Source organism: Cucumis sativus, chromosome 2, assembly GCF_000004075.3.
Source record: "Cucumis sativus cultivar 9930 chromosome 2, Cucumber_9930_V3, whole genome shotgun sequence".
Taxonomy (NCBI): domain Eukaryota; kingdom Viridiplantae; phylum Streptophyta; class Magnoliopsida; order Cucurbitales; family Cucurbitaceae; genus Cucumis; species Cucumis sativus.
The window spans coordinates 3,821,090-3,837,423 of record NC_026656.2 but is presented as its reverse complement, the minus strand read 5'-3'; the positions used below and the strand labels follow the sequence as shown (position 1 = coordinate 3,837,423).

General features: G+C 30.1%; 2 protein-coding genes across 2 annotated transcripts; both read right to left on the bottom strand.

Moving 5' to 3' along the window:
* On the bottom strand, positions 1–4,537 carry LOC101219418 (leucine aminopeptidase 1). Its single transcript, XM_004144682.3, has 10 exons — positions 4,145–4,537; positions 3,338–3,752; positions 3,047–3,241; positions 2,590–2,815; positions 2,325–2,451; positions 2,133–2,228; positions 1,930–2,007; positions 1,444–1,504; positions 663–850; positions 1–466 (listed from the first exon to the last, which is right to left on the bottom strand). The coding sequence occupies exons 1-10, from the start codon at positions 4,385–4,387 to the stop codon at positions 338–340; spliced, it is 1,758 nt and encodes a 585-aa protein (XP_004144730.1). The 5' UTR covers positions 4,388–4,537; the 3' UTR covers positions 1–337.
* Positions 4,538–6,530: 1,993 nt separating this feature from the next.
* On the bottom strand, positions 6,531–10,730 carry LOC101215538 (leucine aminopeptidase 2, chloroplastic). Its single transcript, XM_004144748.3, has 10 exons — positions 10,585–10,730; positions 9,387–9,801; positions 8,859–9,053; positions 8,429–8,657; positions 8,177–8,303; positions 7,997–8,092; positions 7,770–7,847; positions 7,615–7,675; positions 7,056–7,243; positions 6,531–6,891 (listed from the first exon to the last, which is right to left on the bottom strand). The coding sequence occupies exons 1-10, from the start codon at positions 10,645–10,647 to the stop codon at positions 6,763–6,765; spliced, it is 1,581 nt and encodes a 526-aa protein (XP_004144796.3). The 5' UTR covers positions 10,648–10,730; the 3' UTR covers positions 6,531–6,762.
* Between the last annotated feature and the right edge of the window lie 5,604 nt (positions 10,731–16,334).

Sequence of the window (16,334 nt, the reverse complement as noted above, 5' to 3'; positions counted from 1 at the left end):
TAACAAGAAAAAAAAACCAACCACTCTTGTATCTTCCACCAAAAGCAAAACACAAGATCAAGACCAAAACCGAAGGAAAGAATCAAAACTCTATGTAAAAGGAAGCAAACCTTTGGACACTAGTTTTGTATATAATTTGAAACATCCACCCATCCAACGATCAATTAGGCCTCAAACCAGTAAAATCATTAATAAAACTACAGACGATGCTGCTACTTTTATTCAAATTGATCTCTCAGTGCTGCCAACCCATGAAAACTCCTAGCATCCACAGTACAGCGGTTGGTTGGTATAGTCGACACTGTCTCCGTCTTCCACTCTTCAACCTTCAAATGGCTTAAGAAGCATTCTTCTGAACCCACTCGACTAATGTGGCGACACCGAACCCTGTTGCAGTGCGCTTCTTGTCACTGAAGACGGGGCCAGCTACGTCAATGTGCATCCATTGAACTTTCTCATCAACAAACTACAGAAACATAATTCCAAATATGAGTTTTCTGAAGCATAGATAGAACTAATAAAAGGATAATCTCATTTTCAGAGGCATGGTAGATTTCTAAGGTAGTTTAAGACATTATTTGGTCAGTAAAAACAGTGGCGATGAAGGCAGAGACGATCAAACTAGTCCATTTATGGAGGTTCGATAAGAATATGATATCCACCTGTTTCAAAAACAGAGCAGCTGTAATAGCACCACCTGGACGACCACCAGTGTTGACCATATCAGCCACACTTGATTTCATTGACTCCCAATAACTATCCTCCATTGGCATCCTCCAAAATTTCTCACCACTGATTTCTGAAGCAGCCAATACTTCTTTTGCGAGGTCATCGCTGGGTGTAAAGATACCTGGAAACAAAAGGGAATTTGATATGATCGATATACACTTCAATTCAAACAAACCACATGGCTATTATACATCATTGATTAAATCGCCATTTGAAAAAATGAGTAAATTTTATCTATGGTGGTGATATTGCATCTCAAATCAAACCAGTGTTAATAGTTTTTTCAGAGTGATACTCATATAGATATGTCTTATAAAAAAAAATCTTATAAAAAATACTCATATAGATATGATACAAGCCTGATGATCCTTATATAACAGAAATAAGTTCTTGTTTCAACCCATGGGGAGCATACCTAGCGTTTGTTTGAAACTAGTATTTTAAGTTTACTTTTATAGTCTCCGATTATAAACCCAAGTGTTTGATAGAGGGAGGAAAACCGAAAGAGGTTTGATAATGGAAGTCCAACCATTCAACATTTTTCTTTCTCTCCCTATGTTTGACAGTACGAGTAATTAGAACTCTTAATTAAATATGTATTTTCTACTTTGTCTTCTTTGATGATCCAGAGGTTTTAAAAACTCAAAAGAACCTGATGTCATAATATTGTTTTCATATTGACTATGAAGTAGATAATGCTCTAGGTTACAGTACCTGCAATGGAAGGCCCGAGAGCAACTATACAAGCACCAGTTAGAGTAGCCAAGTCAATTACCTGCAAGGAATTTAATGTTGCATAAGAAAACAATTTTCAGAACTATTAGTTCTGTATGACATATCTCGTTATAGTGTAATGCCAAGAAAAAGAATACAATTTTATCTTATAAAAAACATCAGATAACTTATAACTGATCATGTACGTAATCTAACCTGCTAAAGCTAGATATCACATGTTATAATTAGAGATATAATTAGAGAGAATGAATTTAATCCACAATGGACGCCTGCTTAACAATTCAATATTCTTAGAATATTCTTCAATATTATAAGTTTTTTTTTTCAAATGTTGTAAGGTTAAGCGAGCAGTTAAGGTGCACATAAACTGGCTAGAACCTTCACAAATATTTTCTTAAAAGATATGTACGGCTTTTTAACAAGATAGACAAATAAGTTATCAAATATTAATTTATGAATGTATACCTTGTCAACACCCTGTTTACAAGTATAAACCAAAGCATCAGCGAGAGTAAGTCTGCCTTCAGCATCTGTGTTATTAACCTGAAGATTGGCCAAAATGAAGGTTAATAAAATGATGATGCATACTATAATTTGTAATGAGGGGGGATAATAAATTTGACAACATAAAGCAGGTATCCAGAAAAATATCCCCAAAGTAGATATACCTCAATCGTCTTTCCATTTGAAGCAGTGATAATATCCCCAGGTCTCATGCCAGTTCCACTTATCATATTCTCACAGGCAGCAATAACAAAGTGAATCTGTTTGAGCACAAGAAAACAAGGATACAAGCTCACAAAACTACAAGTTTAAAATTCTCATGACATAAGAAGGGGTGAACAGCTCAAAAGTTTTACCTCCACTCCAAGAGGCTTGATTTGGCCAATGGCTTTAGCTGCACCAAGAACTGCTGCTGAACCTCCCATATCAGTTTTCATGATTTCAATTGAACATCCAGGTCCAGTTTTAATGTTATAGCCACCACTAAGGGACAGAGAAAATGGAGTGTTACCCAACCATGTAAACTAAGGTCACAAATACAACCTTACTTGACTCAAGTTGATTCAATCTGAGTAATAAATACGTCCTAAAGAAAGTTGGTATTTTGGCTTGTATAATCACCTGTCAAAGGTTAATCCTTTCCCAACCAAACCCAATTTGACTGATACAGGTCCACTGGGAGGCTTGTAATGCAAGTGGATAAAATGGGGAGGATTTGTGGAGGCTGCAGCAACGCCAAGATAGGATCCCATATTCAATTCTTTGCATTGCTCTTCATTTAAAATGGTTGCAGAAAGAACATCGCTGTAAGTTGATGCAATCTTTGAAGCCTCCGCTGCCAGTGCCCCTGTTATGTGAATGTAACTTAACAAAGTCAATACTGTGTATGGCATCAATCATAAAATAAGTACTACGACATACTACATCAATTTGGAACTCAAATATTTTCTTTATAAAAAGAATAACAACCAAAATTCCTTGCCAATGGAAAACTGAAAAAATGCTGGACGCTATAATTCGTTAGCAAGATAATAATAAGCAGACTTTAAAAGTTAAAACATAAAATTTAGGAGCGAACCTGGGGTGAGTACATTTGCAGGTGAATTGACAAGTTCTCTTCCTAGAATTATCCCAGAACTTACATCTTGGGCAAATTTCAGCTTTTTCTCTACTTCAGCTCCAGATCCAAGACCAATAATTTCCACAGACTTTAGAGCAGACTTTTTGGATTCTGATTTGTATCTAGTGTCTTCAAATATCCCAAGTATAGTCCCTGTAATCCATCCATGCAACAGAGAGAATTCAGTGTCAAATATAACAAAAAAACTGCTCACTTATCAATATGCTATGATCAGACTCAAACAAGTACCAGATGCAATGGCTGAGGCAAAGTTAGGCTTGGATTCAGAAGAGAGTTCCTCGGGAGAGGCAAGAGATATAGCAACTTCACTTGCTTGAGATGCCTTTGCTGCTGATGCAACAGCCTCACCTAGACTTCGAAAGGCTGCAACATTCGAAGCTGACTGTCCAAGGCCAATCAAACTCACCCTTTTAGTGCCAAGACCAGGAAATCTAAGAACTGTCGATTGGCCTGCCTTTCCAGTGAAATCTTCCTCAGCAGAAGCTTCAGCCAACAATCCACCCAAGCGTGAATCTAGCTTGTTCAAAATTGGATTCTTAAACTTGGAATTTTCATCCTTAGCCACATCTTTCTCTGTCACTCCCACTGCAAGCAAATCTCCTTTCCATTCCAAGACATCAATGTCCTTTGCCCCAAAAGATATCTTTTGAGACATTTTCACAAACAGGCAGCAAACAATTAGTACTTCACGACAAACACAAACGCCGGAAAGATTCTAAAGAAACAGAATTCATGAAATACAACACTCGAGACGTTCAAATTGTGAGAAAATCGATACCATTTTCAATAATTCATACCGATCAAACAAACAAACAGACTGATACAAAACCATCACGTAGACTAGATCCTCGTACCCCAAATTTAAAAAAGAATCAACACAATCCCAATCGATTCAATCTAAAAAACCCAGAAACAAAAACCAACAATGCAATTCCTAAACTTCAATCCAAGTAAGCAAAACCCAGCACAAGTCGAAAAACAAGACAATCGAGAAAAATCAGTAAGTGGGCAGTAAAATTTCAGTGTCCTAATCACCTGAGGGGTTTCGTTAGGAGAAGGATTTGTGAGGCCGAGATTGGCCTGGGCCAGTGAGTGAGCCATGAACTTCCCTCTACGAGAAGAGAAGGGATCAAAAGCAAAAGAAACCCGACGAGAAGCAGAGGAAGAAGAGCGATAAAAGTGAGTTAGTTTCGTAAAAAGAAAAGAAGAAGAACGAAAGGAATAGGAGGAAGAAGAAGAAACGAAGGTGGTGCCCAAGGATCCAACAATGGCGGCCATTTTTAGGTGTGTGAGGACCCACTTATTTATAGTGAACCGTCAACAAAGATAGAGCATCGAATTGCTAAAGATGAAAGAGATAAAATTATAGTTTTCAATGATGGGTTGGGTTCGTAGTTGTTGCCACCATCGCCATTGACGTCTGAACCAATGACATGGGCTTAGCCTCACTTTCCCTCTTACTCCATTTCAATATTTAGTATACATTCCTTCATTTCATTTCATTTTTTAAATCATTTCCTTCCCATTTTTCTAAATAACAAAATAAATTAAAATATTTACGCACTAAACCAAAATTTTATAACTATTTTTAAAATCTTTCTTTTTTTTTTCATTCAAATTCAAATAAGTGTTGTTCTGTAAAATTTGTTATTTTTAAAAATTTTCTTAAGTCTCATCATTTGTTTATTGTGTAATTCTTTTTTCTTCTTTCTGTTTTTCTACTCTTTGTTTCTTTTTCCTCTTTTTTTTTTCTTGTGTTTCTTTAAGTATTGAGCATCTAGTAACAAACATATATAATATAAATATCAAGCATTGAATAACAAGTATCTAGTAACGAGGATCGAGGATTAGAACATAGAGCATCGAATATCGAGTAACATTTTTCAATTGCAAACTCGCTTATGGTTTTCAAAAACAAATTAGTAAATTCACAAGGTAACGATGCAAACAGAATGTCACTTATCATTTACTCTTAAAAGCTGGATCATTTGGAACTCTAAATAGAGACAATCCTTACAAATCATTACTCGAAATACTCACGTATATTTAAAAGACATCATCATATTCATTCAACCAAAATTACTATTCATGATCTTTCTTTACGCTTAACCCTACAAACATTTATTAGAAAATAAACCACAATTTATAATAGTAGGAAATTGAGGAGTTGCAAAACTTATCTTTTAAAATTTGAATGATTTTTTTTCTTCTGTAATATTTGATATTCTGTTATTTTATTTTACTTATTTTATTAATGATTATAAGTACATGTTTTAAAGCACATAGTAAGAAAAAAATGTGTAATTTCTGTAATTTGTTCTTTTAGCTTAAAAATGTTCTTAACTTGACTTTATGAGTGCTATTAACTTTAATCAATAATCAATCTTTTTAAAAAATATTCTTTCATGCTTAGCTCAAGATGTTGATGTGACGTTGCAATCAACGTGAAAATTAGAGATTTATAAGGTCAAAATTAGAGATTTATAAAGTTTCAAAATATACACTTCCAACTCTTGAAATTTATAAAAAAAGTTTTGAATTGTTCTTGAGATTGTTTGATAGTGAGTGGCTGAACCATCCTTCTTTAATTGGAATGATATAATAGTATTAAGAAACATACACTTTCAAACCTTGTTTCAAAATCAATTCAAACTAACTGTCCATAGTTCAAGGGTATACTTTTTGTTTTGGGAAAAATACATTTTTTGTTATTACATATCAGGTTAGTTTCTATCAAGTCTCGTTTTAAAATGTTATACTTTTGAGTTTTTTAAGTTTCGATTTTGGTGTCGATTTAGTCTCTAAGTATTAACATGATACAATTTTACCATTGACAACTTAGTTTTGTTTCAATTTGGTCTCTAGAATTTGATATATATCTTACATTTTTATCTTCAATTTTTCATCCAATACTCACTTACAAATATCAAGGTCAATGTTTATTAATTAATTTAAGATAAATGTGAAGTAAAATTCTAAATATAATTTCAAAAGAGATGAAAAAAGTGAAGTTTAATTAATTATAATTAGTTTATTAATCTAATTAACTCTAAGGACGGAAAATAAGTATTTAATGAAAAATTGAGACTAAAAATGTAAATATTGAAATTTAGCGGACCAAGTTGAAACAAAATTCATATGTTGATAATAAAATTATAACATTTTGAAACCTAAGAACTAAATTGAAATCAAACTCAAAACTTAAAAACTAAATGCGTAACATTTTAAAATAGGGAATAAACAGAAACTAGACCCAAAACTCATCCATCAAAAACAAATTTTTTTCTTTTTTAAAAAATATAATTTAACCAATATTAATTTTCTAATTTGAAATTACCTTAATGTATTCTTCCATTAGTTCTTAGTTGAAGTAGTTGTATCACAAAAACATATTCTAAAAGCAAACGAGGCAGCAGATGAATGGAGGTGTAATTACCAATGAGACAAATGATAGAATAAAGTTGAAATCTCCAAGAACAGCCAAGAGTCCTTATCAAGAGTCTTTATTGAAATTACTTTTACTTCATACAACTTTTATTCATATTGATCTCTCAATGCAGACAACCAACCCTTGAAGGAAGACTCTTAGCATCCACTTGAGAGTAGTTGGAAATTTATTTTTAAGGTCTCTGCTGCCACCATTGGACATGATCTTAAGAAGCATTCTTCAGAACCCACTCCACTAATGTGGAAACACCAAATCCAGTTGCAATACTCTTCTTAGTATTCCAAACAGGCCCAGCAATGTCAAGGTGCATCCATTGGACATTCTCATCAACAAACTACAAATACATATATCCGAGTTTTAGAATTTCAACCCATAAATATATCAGAAGGATAATCTGTTTAAGAGTTTGTTTTTGTTGGTAAAAACATAAATGAAGAATGAAAGAACAGAAGAGATGGAAGATAGGACTTCTCTCTTTCAGATAGTTTAAGCATTTACCTGTTTCAGAAATAGAGCAGCTGTTATTGCACCTCCTTGACTAGGACCAGTGTTGAGCATATCAGCAACACCTGACTTCATTGAGTCCCAATAACTTTCCTCCATTGGCAACCTCCATAGTTTCTCACCACTCCTCTCTGCAGCAGAAAGTACCTCGCTTGCTAGCTCTTCATTTGGTGTAAAGGCACCTGGAAACAAAAATGAAGTTTGTAACAATCACATTTTTCTATTGTTGATCCATAAGAGACTTTTTTGTGGTCTCCAATTGTTTGTTCATTCTTGTGTTCTAACTTTAAGCTGTAACTTGCTCACCAACTATTTCAATAGAGGGAGAAGAAATACCTCTTCTTTTCTCAAAGTGAACCACGTCAAAAGGAGGAAGAGACCGTACCATTTTTATAAGATATATGAGTTACTCTTCTCTTTTCAATTGATTTTCAGATGAAACACAAATTTATCTAACACCATTGCTCTTAACAACACACATGAAACCTAATTTTCTGTTATTAGATTTCCCAAATTGACCATGAAGCATAAGAAGCTATGAAGATCATCGTACCTGCAACTGAAGGCCCAAGAGCAATTATGCAAGCACCAGTTAGAGTAGCCAAGTCAATGATCTGCAAAGCAATTTAAGATTACATTAGATCCAATTTCCAAAACTATTTGCAATGGCTCAACAAAAATTTCAAATACTAACTTAATATAGATCACCTTATCAACACCCAGCTTGCAAGTGTATATCAAAGCATCAGCAAGACAAAGTCTGCCTTCAGCATCAGTGTTATTAACCTGAAAATTAGCCACAATGGAAGATATTAATTTAAGTATTTACTTTACTATGATTCAAAAAGTTTTACATTAATACGATAAAATCAGAATGAGATGTTAGCCCACTGATCCTTTTTTAGGGTATATGAACCAAAGAATATAGAGTGTACCTCAATTGTCTTTCCATTTGCAGCTGTGACAATATCACTAGGTCTCATGCCAGTTGCACTTATCATGTTCTCACAGGCAGCAACAACAAAATGAATCTGTTTGGGAACAACAAACTAATTAGCCAATTAATTAAGAAGTTAATCACATGGAAAGAAGTGATGATAGATCTAATGTTTTACCTCGACACCAAGAGGTTTAATTTCAGCAATGGCTTTGGCTGCACCAAAAATTGCTCCTGCCCCTCCCATGTCGTTTTTCATTGTTTCAATGTTGCTGTTGGCTCCTGTTTTAAGGTTGTAGCCACCACTATTGGAAAGGAGAAAGAAGATAGTTACTCAGCCATTTGTGTTGAAAATTGAATAAACCACATCTCACATAATATCAACATGAAAATGACCAAATATCGTTATGGTAGATGTGTATATAATCACCTGTCAAAGGTAATTCCTTTACCAACTAAACCCAATTTGGCCGATACACATCCACTGGGGGGTTTGTAACATAAGTGGATAAACTTGGGAGGATTTGCAGTGGCTGCAGCAGTCACACCAAGATAAGATCCCATCTTCATTTCTATGATTTCATCTTCATTGAAAATTCTTGCAGAAAGAACGTCACTGTAGTTTCGGGTAATGTTTAAAACCTCTGCTGCCAATTGCCCTAATCATATAGATGTAATTTCTTAAAATCAGTGCTATGTATGGTGACAAGCTAAGAATGCTATATTCAAGTTGAAACTCAATAGTAGTTCAATGGTAAAAATGCAAAAATGCAAAACTTAATTGAAAGTGTTGATACCATTGACCACTACCAAGAAAGTAAATGACAGATAAACAAAATAAAATATAGAAAGGAGCAAACCTGGTGTAAGTATATTTGCCGGTGAATTTACAAGTTCTCTTACAAACACTATCCCGGAACTGACATATTGTGCATATTTCAGCTTTTTTATCGTAGAAGCTCCAGATCCAAGACCAAGAACATCCACAGATTGAAGTACAGTTGCTTTGGAGTTTGATCTATATCTATTGTCGTCAAATATCCCATTGACAATTCCTATAATACAGAAAAAAGTCAGTGTGAAACAAGACAAACAAATTGTTTACACTTGAAGAGCCGTAGTTAGTGTTAAACATATCAACTTCAATCTTAAACATTATTGAAGTTTGCATATAATTTAAGTAACTTCATCTTTCCATATCTCTACTTTTTACCTTTATTGAAAAGCTTCATCTACCTCTATACTTCAGACACAAAATTCCAAATTCCAACTTATTAACTCCAAACTTATCAACTCTACTCAACGGAACAATTGATCATAAGGTGTGTCTATAATTACTATGGTAATTGTAAGAAAGTTCAATAGTTTAACGTTTATAGAACACGTACCAATTGCAATGGACGAGGCAATGTCAGGCTTCGATTCATCCGAAAGGTCCGCTGAAAAGGCAAGAGCAACAGCAAGTGAAACTGCTCGAGATGCCTGTGCTGCTGCTGCAATGGCCTCACCTAGACCAACAAAGGCTGCTGCACTATAAGCTGACTGGCCAAGCCCAAATAAACCAACCCTCTTAAAGCTCAAACCAGAAACTCTAAGAACAATAGCTTGGCCTGACTTTCCAGAGAAATCTTCCTCTGAAGAAGCTTCAGCCAACAATCCACCCAAGACTGCGTCCAACTTTTTCAAAAGTGAATTCGTGAAGTTGTTGTTGTCATCCTTCACCACATCTTTCTCTGTGACACCCACAGCAAGCAAGTCTCCATTCCATTCCAAGACATCAGTGTCTTTTGCAGCAAAAGTTATCTTTGAGACATTTTATGAAACAGGTAACATACAATATGAGTACTTCTTCATGGCAAAAAAAGAAAAAAAATGCATTCCATTTCTTATTTAAGATAACACTTCACACTTGTTTAGTGTATGCAAAGAATTTTTAGCTGATTTGGAAGTTCTTTTTCAAAACATTATTCAAGTAAAAGTTCTTCTTACTTCGAAGTATTTTATCAAAAGTGATTTAAGAAAAATCATCTAACTTGTGGTTCAAGTAAACTTTTATTTTAAATGGCTACTAAAAGAATGAAAAAGAGAAGGGAATGAATGTCAAGAGTACAATATGATTGATAACAATAATGACGTTCAACTTATAAAATGCAAAATAGTCTCTCTTTTTTTTCTCTCTCTCTACATGCAAAAAGGGCAAATAGACCAAGGAACAACTTATCTCTTAGTCACTTAAATTCAATATAGTATAGATATGGATTGCATTAGGTTTATTTGAATGATTTCAAGACCATATGGAGTTTCAATTTTAACTTTTCATTAAAAGAACAATTTATCAACGGTCACAACTTTATTAGTTTGTCAGTCTTACTTATACATATGTATTAAGTAAAGATCTTCACTGTAAAAAAACTCAACATTTGTCAAAATGTGAGAGATATCAAAACCAACAATGTACTTATGTTCAATGGTTCAAATGGAAAAAAAAACTGAAACTATCTATAGAATTTGTAAAATGACACACGTGGATAGAAAAGCAAATAAAAGATCAATAAACACGTTAAATTGGGTACGTGTCCTACAAACCTTAGGGGCATTGCTTGGACCGGGACGAGTAAGACCAAGAGTTGGAGGAATTCTAATAGCCATGAAAACTCAATTCAAAGAACAAAGCAAATGGAGAGAAAGAAGAAGAAAATGGATTTGGTGAATTTTGGTGTAGAAGACAACACTAATTTATACCCATAACCAAAGAATAAGATATCAATTTGGTAAAGATGAACCAACCCAATTTTTATTATATTATTATTTTTAGTCCACATGTTTTTGAAAATATTGCATGTTTTGAAAAGATTGCATGATTTCTTAATTTGATTTCTTCACAATCCATTTTTTGTTCTCTTATGTACTCTTCAATTCATTTCCAAATTTTAGTTATTTATTTGTTTGGAGAAAATAGGGATAAGGCAGTGAGGGTGTGAGGAATTTTTTAGAGATATTTCATAAATAGTGTTAAGAAATTTGTATTTTTTGGATTATTTGTATTTATTTATTCTATTAAAAGAAAAAAAAAAAGATTGAGTTTAGAATTGTAGAGTTATTACAATTTTAATTTTCTTTATTTTTTTTCATCTAGACCAAATTTTCTAATACATTCATTTCATATTTAACAATTAATTTCAAATCATTTTTTGAGTTCACATAAAAAACAACAAAAAGAAAAAGGAGCTAGTAGGTAAAAGCAAAAGAGAAGTTCATTAAGAATTAAATATAGATGAAAAATCAAATTAAATTGTATAATGTGATTAAAATTTCAAACTATATTATATATCAGTTTAATTATTAAATTTGATTTGTTTTAAGTGAATTATTTTAAAGGAAAAGTAGATTAATAAACAATATAATACTTTCCATCCATAATATTAAAAACTAATCATTTCGATATTAATAAAGAATTAGTGAAACATATTCATATTAATATATACAAATTAAGTTTGGCCTATCCATTTGATGAATTAATGGTTTTAAAATTTCATTCTAATGAATGATACTAAATTAATTCATTTATAAAAATTTGGTTTCAAGTGATATACAATTACTAACCCTTTGAGATTTTGAGTGTGATTATCAATCAAAAATTAGAAAGGGCAAAATCTATATTAAAATGTTAAAAATTAAAAATTTAAATTTATATAAGCAGTTGGACTCTAATAGGTTGGAGTATTCAATTTTTGTTTGAGAATTTAATTTTTTAAAGGTTCAATTTATAAAATAAAAAATTTGACGGAAAAATTATAACTTCATCCCATTTGAATTTGTTACTTTATTCTCTTAATTAATACTATATTTATGTCACCTTCAAATAACGAAATAAAAAGATCGTTTTTTTAATTAGAAAAAAAAGTTTAATTTATAATAAAATTACTAGTTGGGTTCGTGTATATATTCAAATTTTATCTGATGTAGGAAAAAAGTTATTCTAGTTTGAGAATGTGACTTTTATTAATTTAGATCTCTTTGTAAATCAATTTTGTGTTTAGTTTTTATAATTTTTTAAATTAAATTTATAATTAAAATTCCTCTTTTTACTGTTTAAATGTTCTATTTTGTTATCTACTCTTTGTTAATATTTTCAAAAGCTAAATCAAAATTTGAAGATTAGAAAAATATGGCTTTTAAAAGCTTGGTTTTCTTTTTAAATTTGTTCAAAATTAAAATTTTGTTAATGAGAGGTTTATGATTCAAAAATTGTAAGATTTGAGTCTACGTTTATATCACTAAAGTAACTCATATTGATATTATTATTATGATATATATAAATAACATAAAGTTAAGGGGATGTCGAGCCCTTGGACCTATATTAAATTCGTCAATTAGTCATATTTGGAAATTTAAAAAGTCTAAAGTTGATGAACGTCATATATATATATATACAAGTCATATGTGCATGGTATATATACCTCTTATATAGAATATATATATATATAGAAGGTTTATCACATCTAAATATACATAATATTTGTCTAGTGTATAGTTTGAATTGCAAAAACAAACATATTCAATCAGAATATATATAAAAATCTTAAATATATATATTTAACAAGATATACATCAAAATAAGTGAAAAATAAAGTATGATTAGAATAAAGTATTACGATATTTAGTACACTTGATCTTTCTAAAAAGTATAAATATTTTGTCAAATATTCTATAAAATTTGAAAACAATTATATTTAAAAATACGTTTCGAAAAATAGTATGCGTCAATTTTTAAAAAATTTCAAACTTCCATCACCTAGTTTATTATAAAGTATACAAGATTACAAAATAGTAATTATATAATTATTTTATAACTAAAACATTGGTCATAAATCAATTAATAGTAGTGGATAATCAACCAAAAAATTTGTATGCAAATTGTGTACTAATTTTATAGTTTATAAATAAAGTATCAAACAAAATTTTTAATTTTTTTAATTTAAATTATAATCCGACGTAACTGTCAATCTATTACCAAAATCCATATTTAAAAACACGAAATACAACTTTATGTTTATCAAACCATTTGTTTTCTTTATAAAAGAACAATTGTTAAAAAGCTATGGCATGATCCTAAGCTTGTAGTTTTTAACAAATAACAAAACTAAACGTACACGTTTTATCGTCAAAGATAGAAAATAGATATATCTTCAGAATTATTAGAGAATTTAAATATGATATTTCTTCAAATCTTAAAACAAACAAAAAAAAATGTAAATAACGTAAAGTTGACACATCGAATGCAACCATTTCAACAGAAACTCGAGAAGAAAATCACTACGGTCATCACACATTCTCTTCCTGGGAAAATTATCAACGAGGAAGGGTTGATGATATTGAATTCCATCACTTGAGAAAACTAGCCCCACAAGAACAAGAGGTTTCTTCTAATTTGTTTCTTTGTTCATCAATAATATTAGTATATATGATGAAATTTTTAAAAACAAAAATGCATGTGAGAAAATTAAGAGATGCTTTGAAAGATGATATTTTGCTCTTTAAAGTTCAATCGTGGCAACATATTAATAATTTTATAGGTTTTTCTTTTTCCTTTTAACTATTCAATTTGGATTCAATTATATCTTTTAGGTTTTTGCATCTTAACATAAACTTCAATAGTTTTAAGAATATTAAAAAATGCCCCTATAATATATATAATACATATAGTTTTAATTATCCATTTGTTTTTACCAAAAAAAAATTGACAAACTATTTATACTTTTATAACAAAAACCACTCATTTTTTTTTAATATACTTGATTTTTTATATGAAATGTAAATATTTTATTTTGAGCATTTTTCGCTAAACAAATATAATAATAAATACAAAATGTTAAATTTGAATGAGATGATATGTATATCAACCTTTAATTTTATATTTATATATATTTCTCTTTTTTAATTTATGAGTTTAGAAAAGCTATTTAATTAATACTTTTTTTTTTGTTATTACTTTTTTTTTTGTTGCTAAAATTAAGTGCTTCCTGTAAACTAAAATATAGATAAAAATGCACTTTCAAAAATAGCAAAAAAATATTGAAATAATTTACCAAATACAACAAAATTGATGGAAGTTTTCTTTGCTATATTTTGTAAATAGTTTCAATACTTTGGTATGATAATTTCATAATCGTGATTTTAGACCTACTTTATAGTTAATTTGTTTTTAGAAAAAAAAGTGTTACTGTCGAGATTAGATATTTTTTAAGTTCTAAAAAAATTGAAAGTTAAAATAAAATCAATCAACCAGAAAAATACAGGGAATGAGATTATTGGATATTTTTAAATTTCAAAATTAAAATATAATAACTTACTTTTATAGACAAAGAAAATGACAATCCTCAATTTTGATAGTTGATAATATATTTAAAAGATTTACGAGCAATAACTTATTATTTAAAAATAAAATAATTAGAGATTTAAATTTCTATGTGTAATTTAAAAAATAATAATAGTTCAAGAAATAAAAAGGTGGTCCTTTCCTCTTTACAATCTAACAAAAGAAAATTAAGAAAAGAAAAATGTGGTCATTTTGGGAAGAAAATGAAAGAAAAAGTGGTCCTTTGGGTATGATTACATATTCTTTGTTTTCTATCATTTACTATTCACAAATATTTAATAACATTTTATTGTATACTCTTTACAATTTCCGTGTAAATATCGATTCACATCATTAAACTTTAATAGTTATATCAATTTAAACTCCAAAAATTATACCTTTTAATCTTTCTATCTTTTCTCTCTCATTTTCTCAGTTCTCTCTTATATAGCACTGATGAAATTCACTAACGAATCATGTAATATATATCAAATGTATCTTCAATAACACGTTTAAACTTTTGAGTTATAATGATTTAACAAAGATAATATTGAATTATTGATCTTTTTTTAGCGAAATGCACATTGTTGAAAGATATTAATCAACCATATAACCTAGCGGTGTAGCATTAGGATGAAAAAAAAAAGATATAAAGATGATATTTTAACGTTGGTTCACTTTTTTAGCTGGCAAATCTTTGAAGTTGGGTTTGTAAAAAGTCTATCAATTATCAATTTTAATAAAGATTAGCCATTCGATCTTCACATGATTGTTGAACAAAAAAAATTATACATTTTATTTCAAAATTTAATTAAAAAAATTAAAAGTTGATGCTTCCATAGGTTGGATATTAGTTAAAGTTGAAAAATTAATTAAACTTTTCAAGAATAAAGAAAGTTAATGGTTAGATTTATAGTATTAATAAAAATAATTATTAGTGATAGAATCTTAAAAAAATAATTATATTTTGTAAATAGTTTTTATTAATAAGAATAATCTTAAATAGTTGGATATGAAGGAGAATAATAAAATAAATTCATACTAAGGGATGATGATAATATTGTCTTCAAGGTTGTTGCCAACAATATAATAAAACAAATAGGAAGAGTGGAGAAGAAAAGGCATATATTTAAACAATAATGATTTAAATATTGAAGAATGTTCTTTGATTTTTGTTCCAATAGTGCTTTTTAAAAATAATTTTGAATTTGATCTCAATCAAATTTTGAAAAATAAATTTAAAAACTTCTTCATTTTGTTAAAATTTAACTCCAAACTTGCTTAATTGTCAAAAAGAAGTAATTATATAAGTCGGAACAACACAAGACAAACCTTACGGGACAAGGAATCGAACTAGATCTAATGAGAACCGTTAGAGTCGGTAAAAAAGAGTTACTATGACAATTTAATCATAAAGATAACTAATTAATTCTTCAGATTTTGGATATTGAGACTCGCACGGTCAATACGTAATTGCTGCTACATTTTTATGATATTACAATTCGATTTAAGTCATTGTAATTGCTCAATAAACGACTAACCATAACAATATAGTAATAATAATATCTTTGAAGTGTATCCAATGTCTACTCATAGTTCTTGACTAAAATAAATAATAACTTGAGCATTGAATTGTGTTTGATAACTATATAGTGTATTACGCCGGTGTAAGCTATCTCTATTTTGCATAACATGCACTAATTCATTGTAAGCACTAAATTCACATATGTCAACAGTAACAAAAAATCAAAGTACTCTTTTTAATTCTAATGAAAAACAAGTCGATATCGTAATTTATGTTTCATTGAAGAAGACAAAAACAAAACGAGGAAAAAATAATAATAGTAATAAAAAAAAAGAGTATCCATCCAAGTATTTCTTAATTAAAATATTATTTCATTCACAAAAGAAAATCAGAGGTTCAATCTCGACGATAGATAGATCATTTTCTTCACTCATCCATTATTGATTTAAAAGA

Excerpts from the sequence above, each read along its gene's own strand:
- LOC101219418 (XM_004144682.3), bottom strand. The coding sequence starts at position 4,387 with ATGGCCGCCATTGTTGGATCCTTGGGCACCACCTTCGTTTCTTCTTCT. Across the intron at positions 2,229-2,324 it reads TCAAGCCTCTTGGAGTGGAG|ATTCACTTTGTTATTGCTGC; the intron begins GTAAAACTTTTG and ends GTGCTCAAACAG. Across the intron at positions 467-662 it reads CTGCTCTGTTTTTGAAACAG|TTTGTTGATGAGAAAGTTCA; the intron begins GTGGATATCATA and ends ATGTTTCTGTAG.
- LOC101215538 (XM_004144748.3), bottom strand. The coding sequence starts at position 10,647 with ATGGCTATTAGAATTCCTCCAACTCTTGGTCTTACTCGTCCCGGTCCA. Across the intron at positions 8,093-8,176 it reads TTAAACCTCTTGGTGTCGAG|ATTCATTTTGTTGTTGCTGC; the intron begins GTAAAACATTAG and ends GTTCCCAAACAG. Across the intron at positions 6,892-7,055 it reads CTGCTCTATTTCTGAAACAG|TTTGTTGATGAGAATGTCCA; the intron begins GTAAATGCTTAA and ends ATGTATTTGTAG.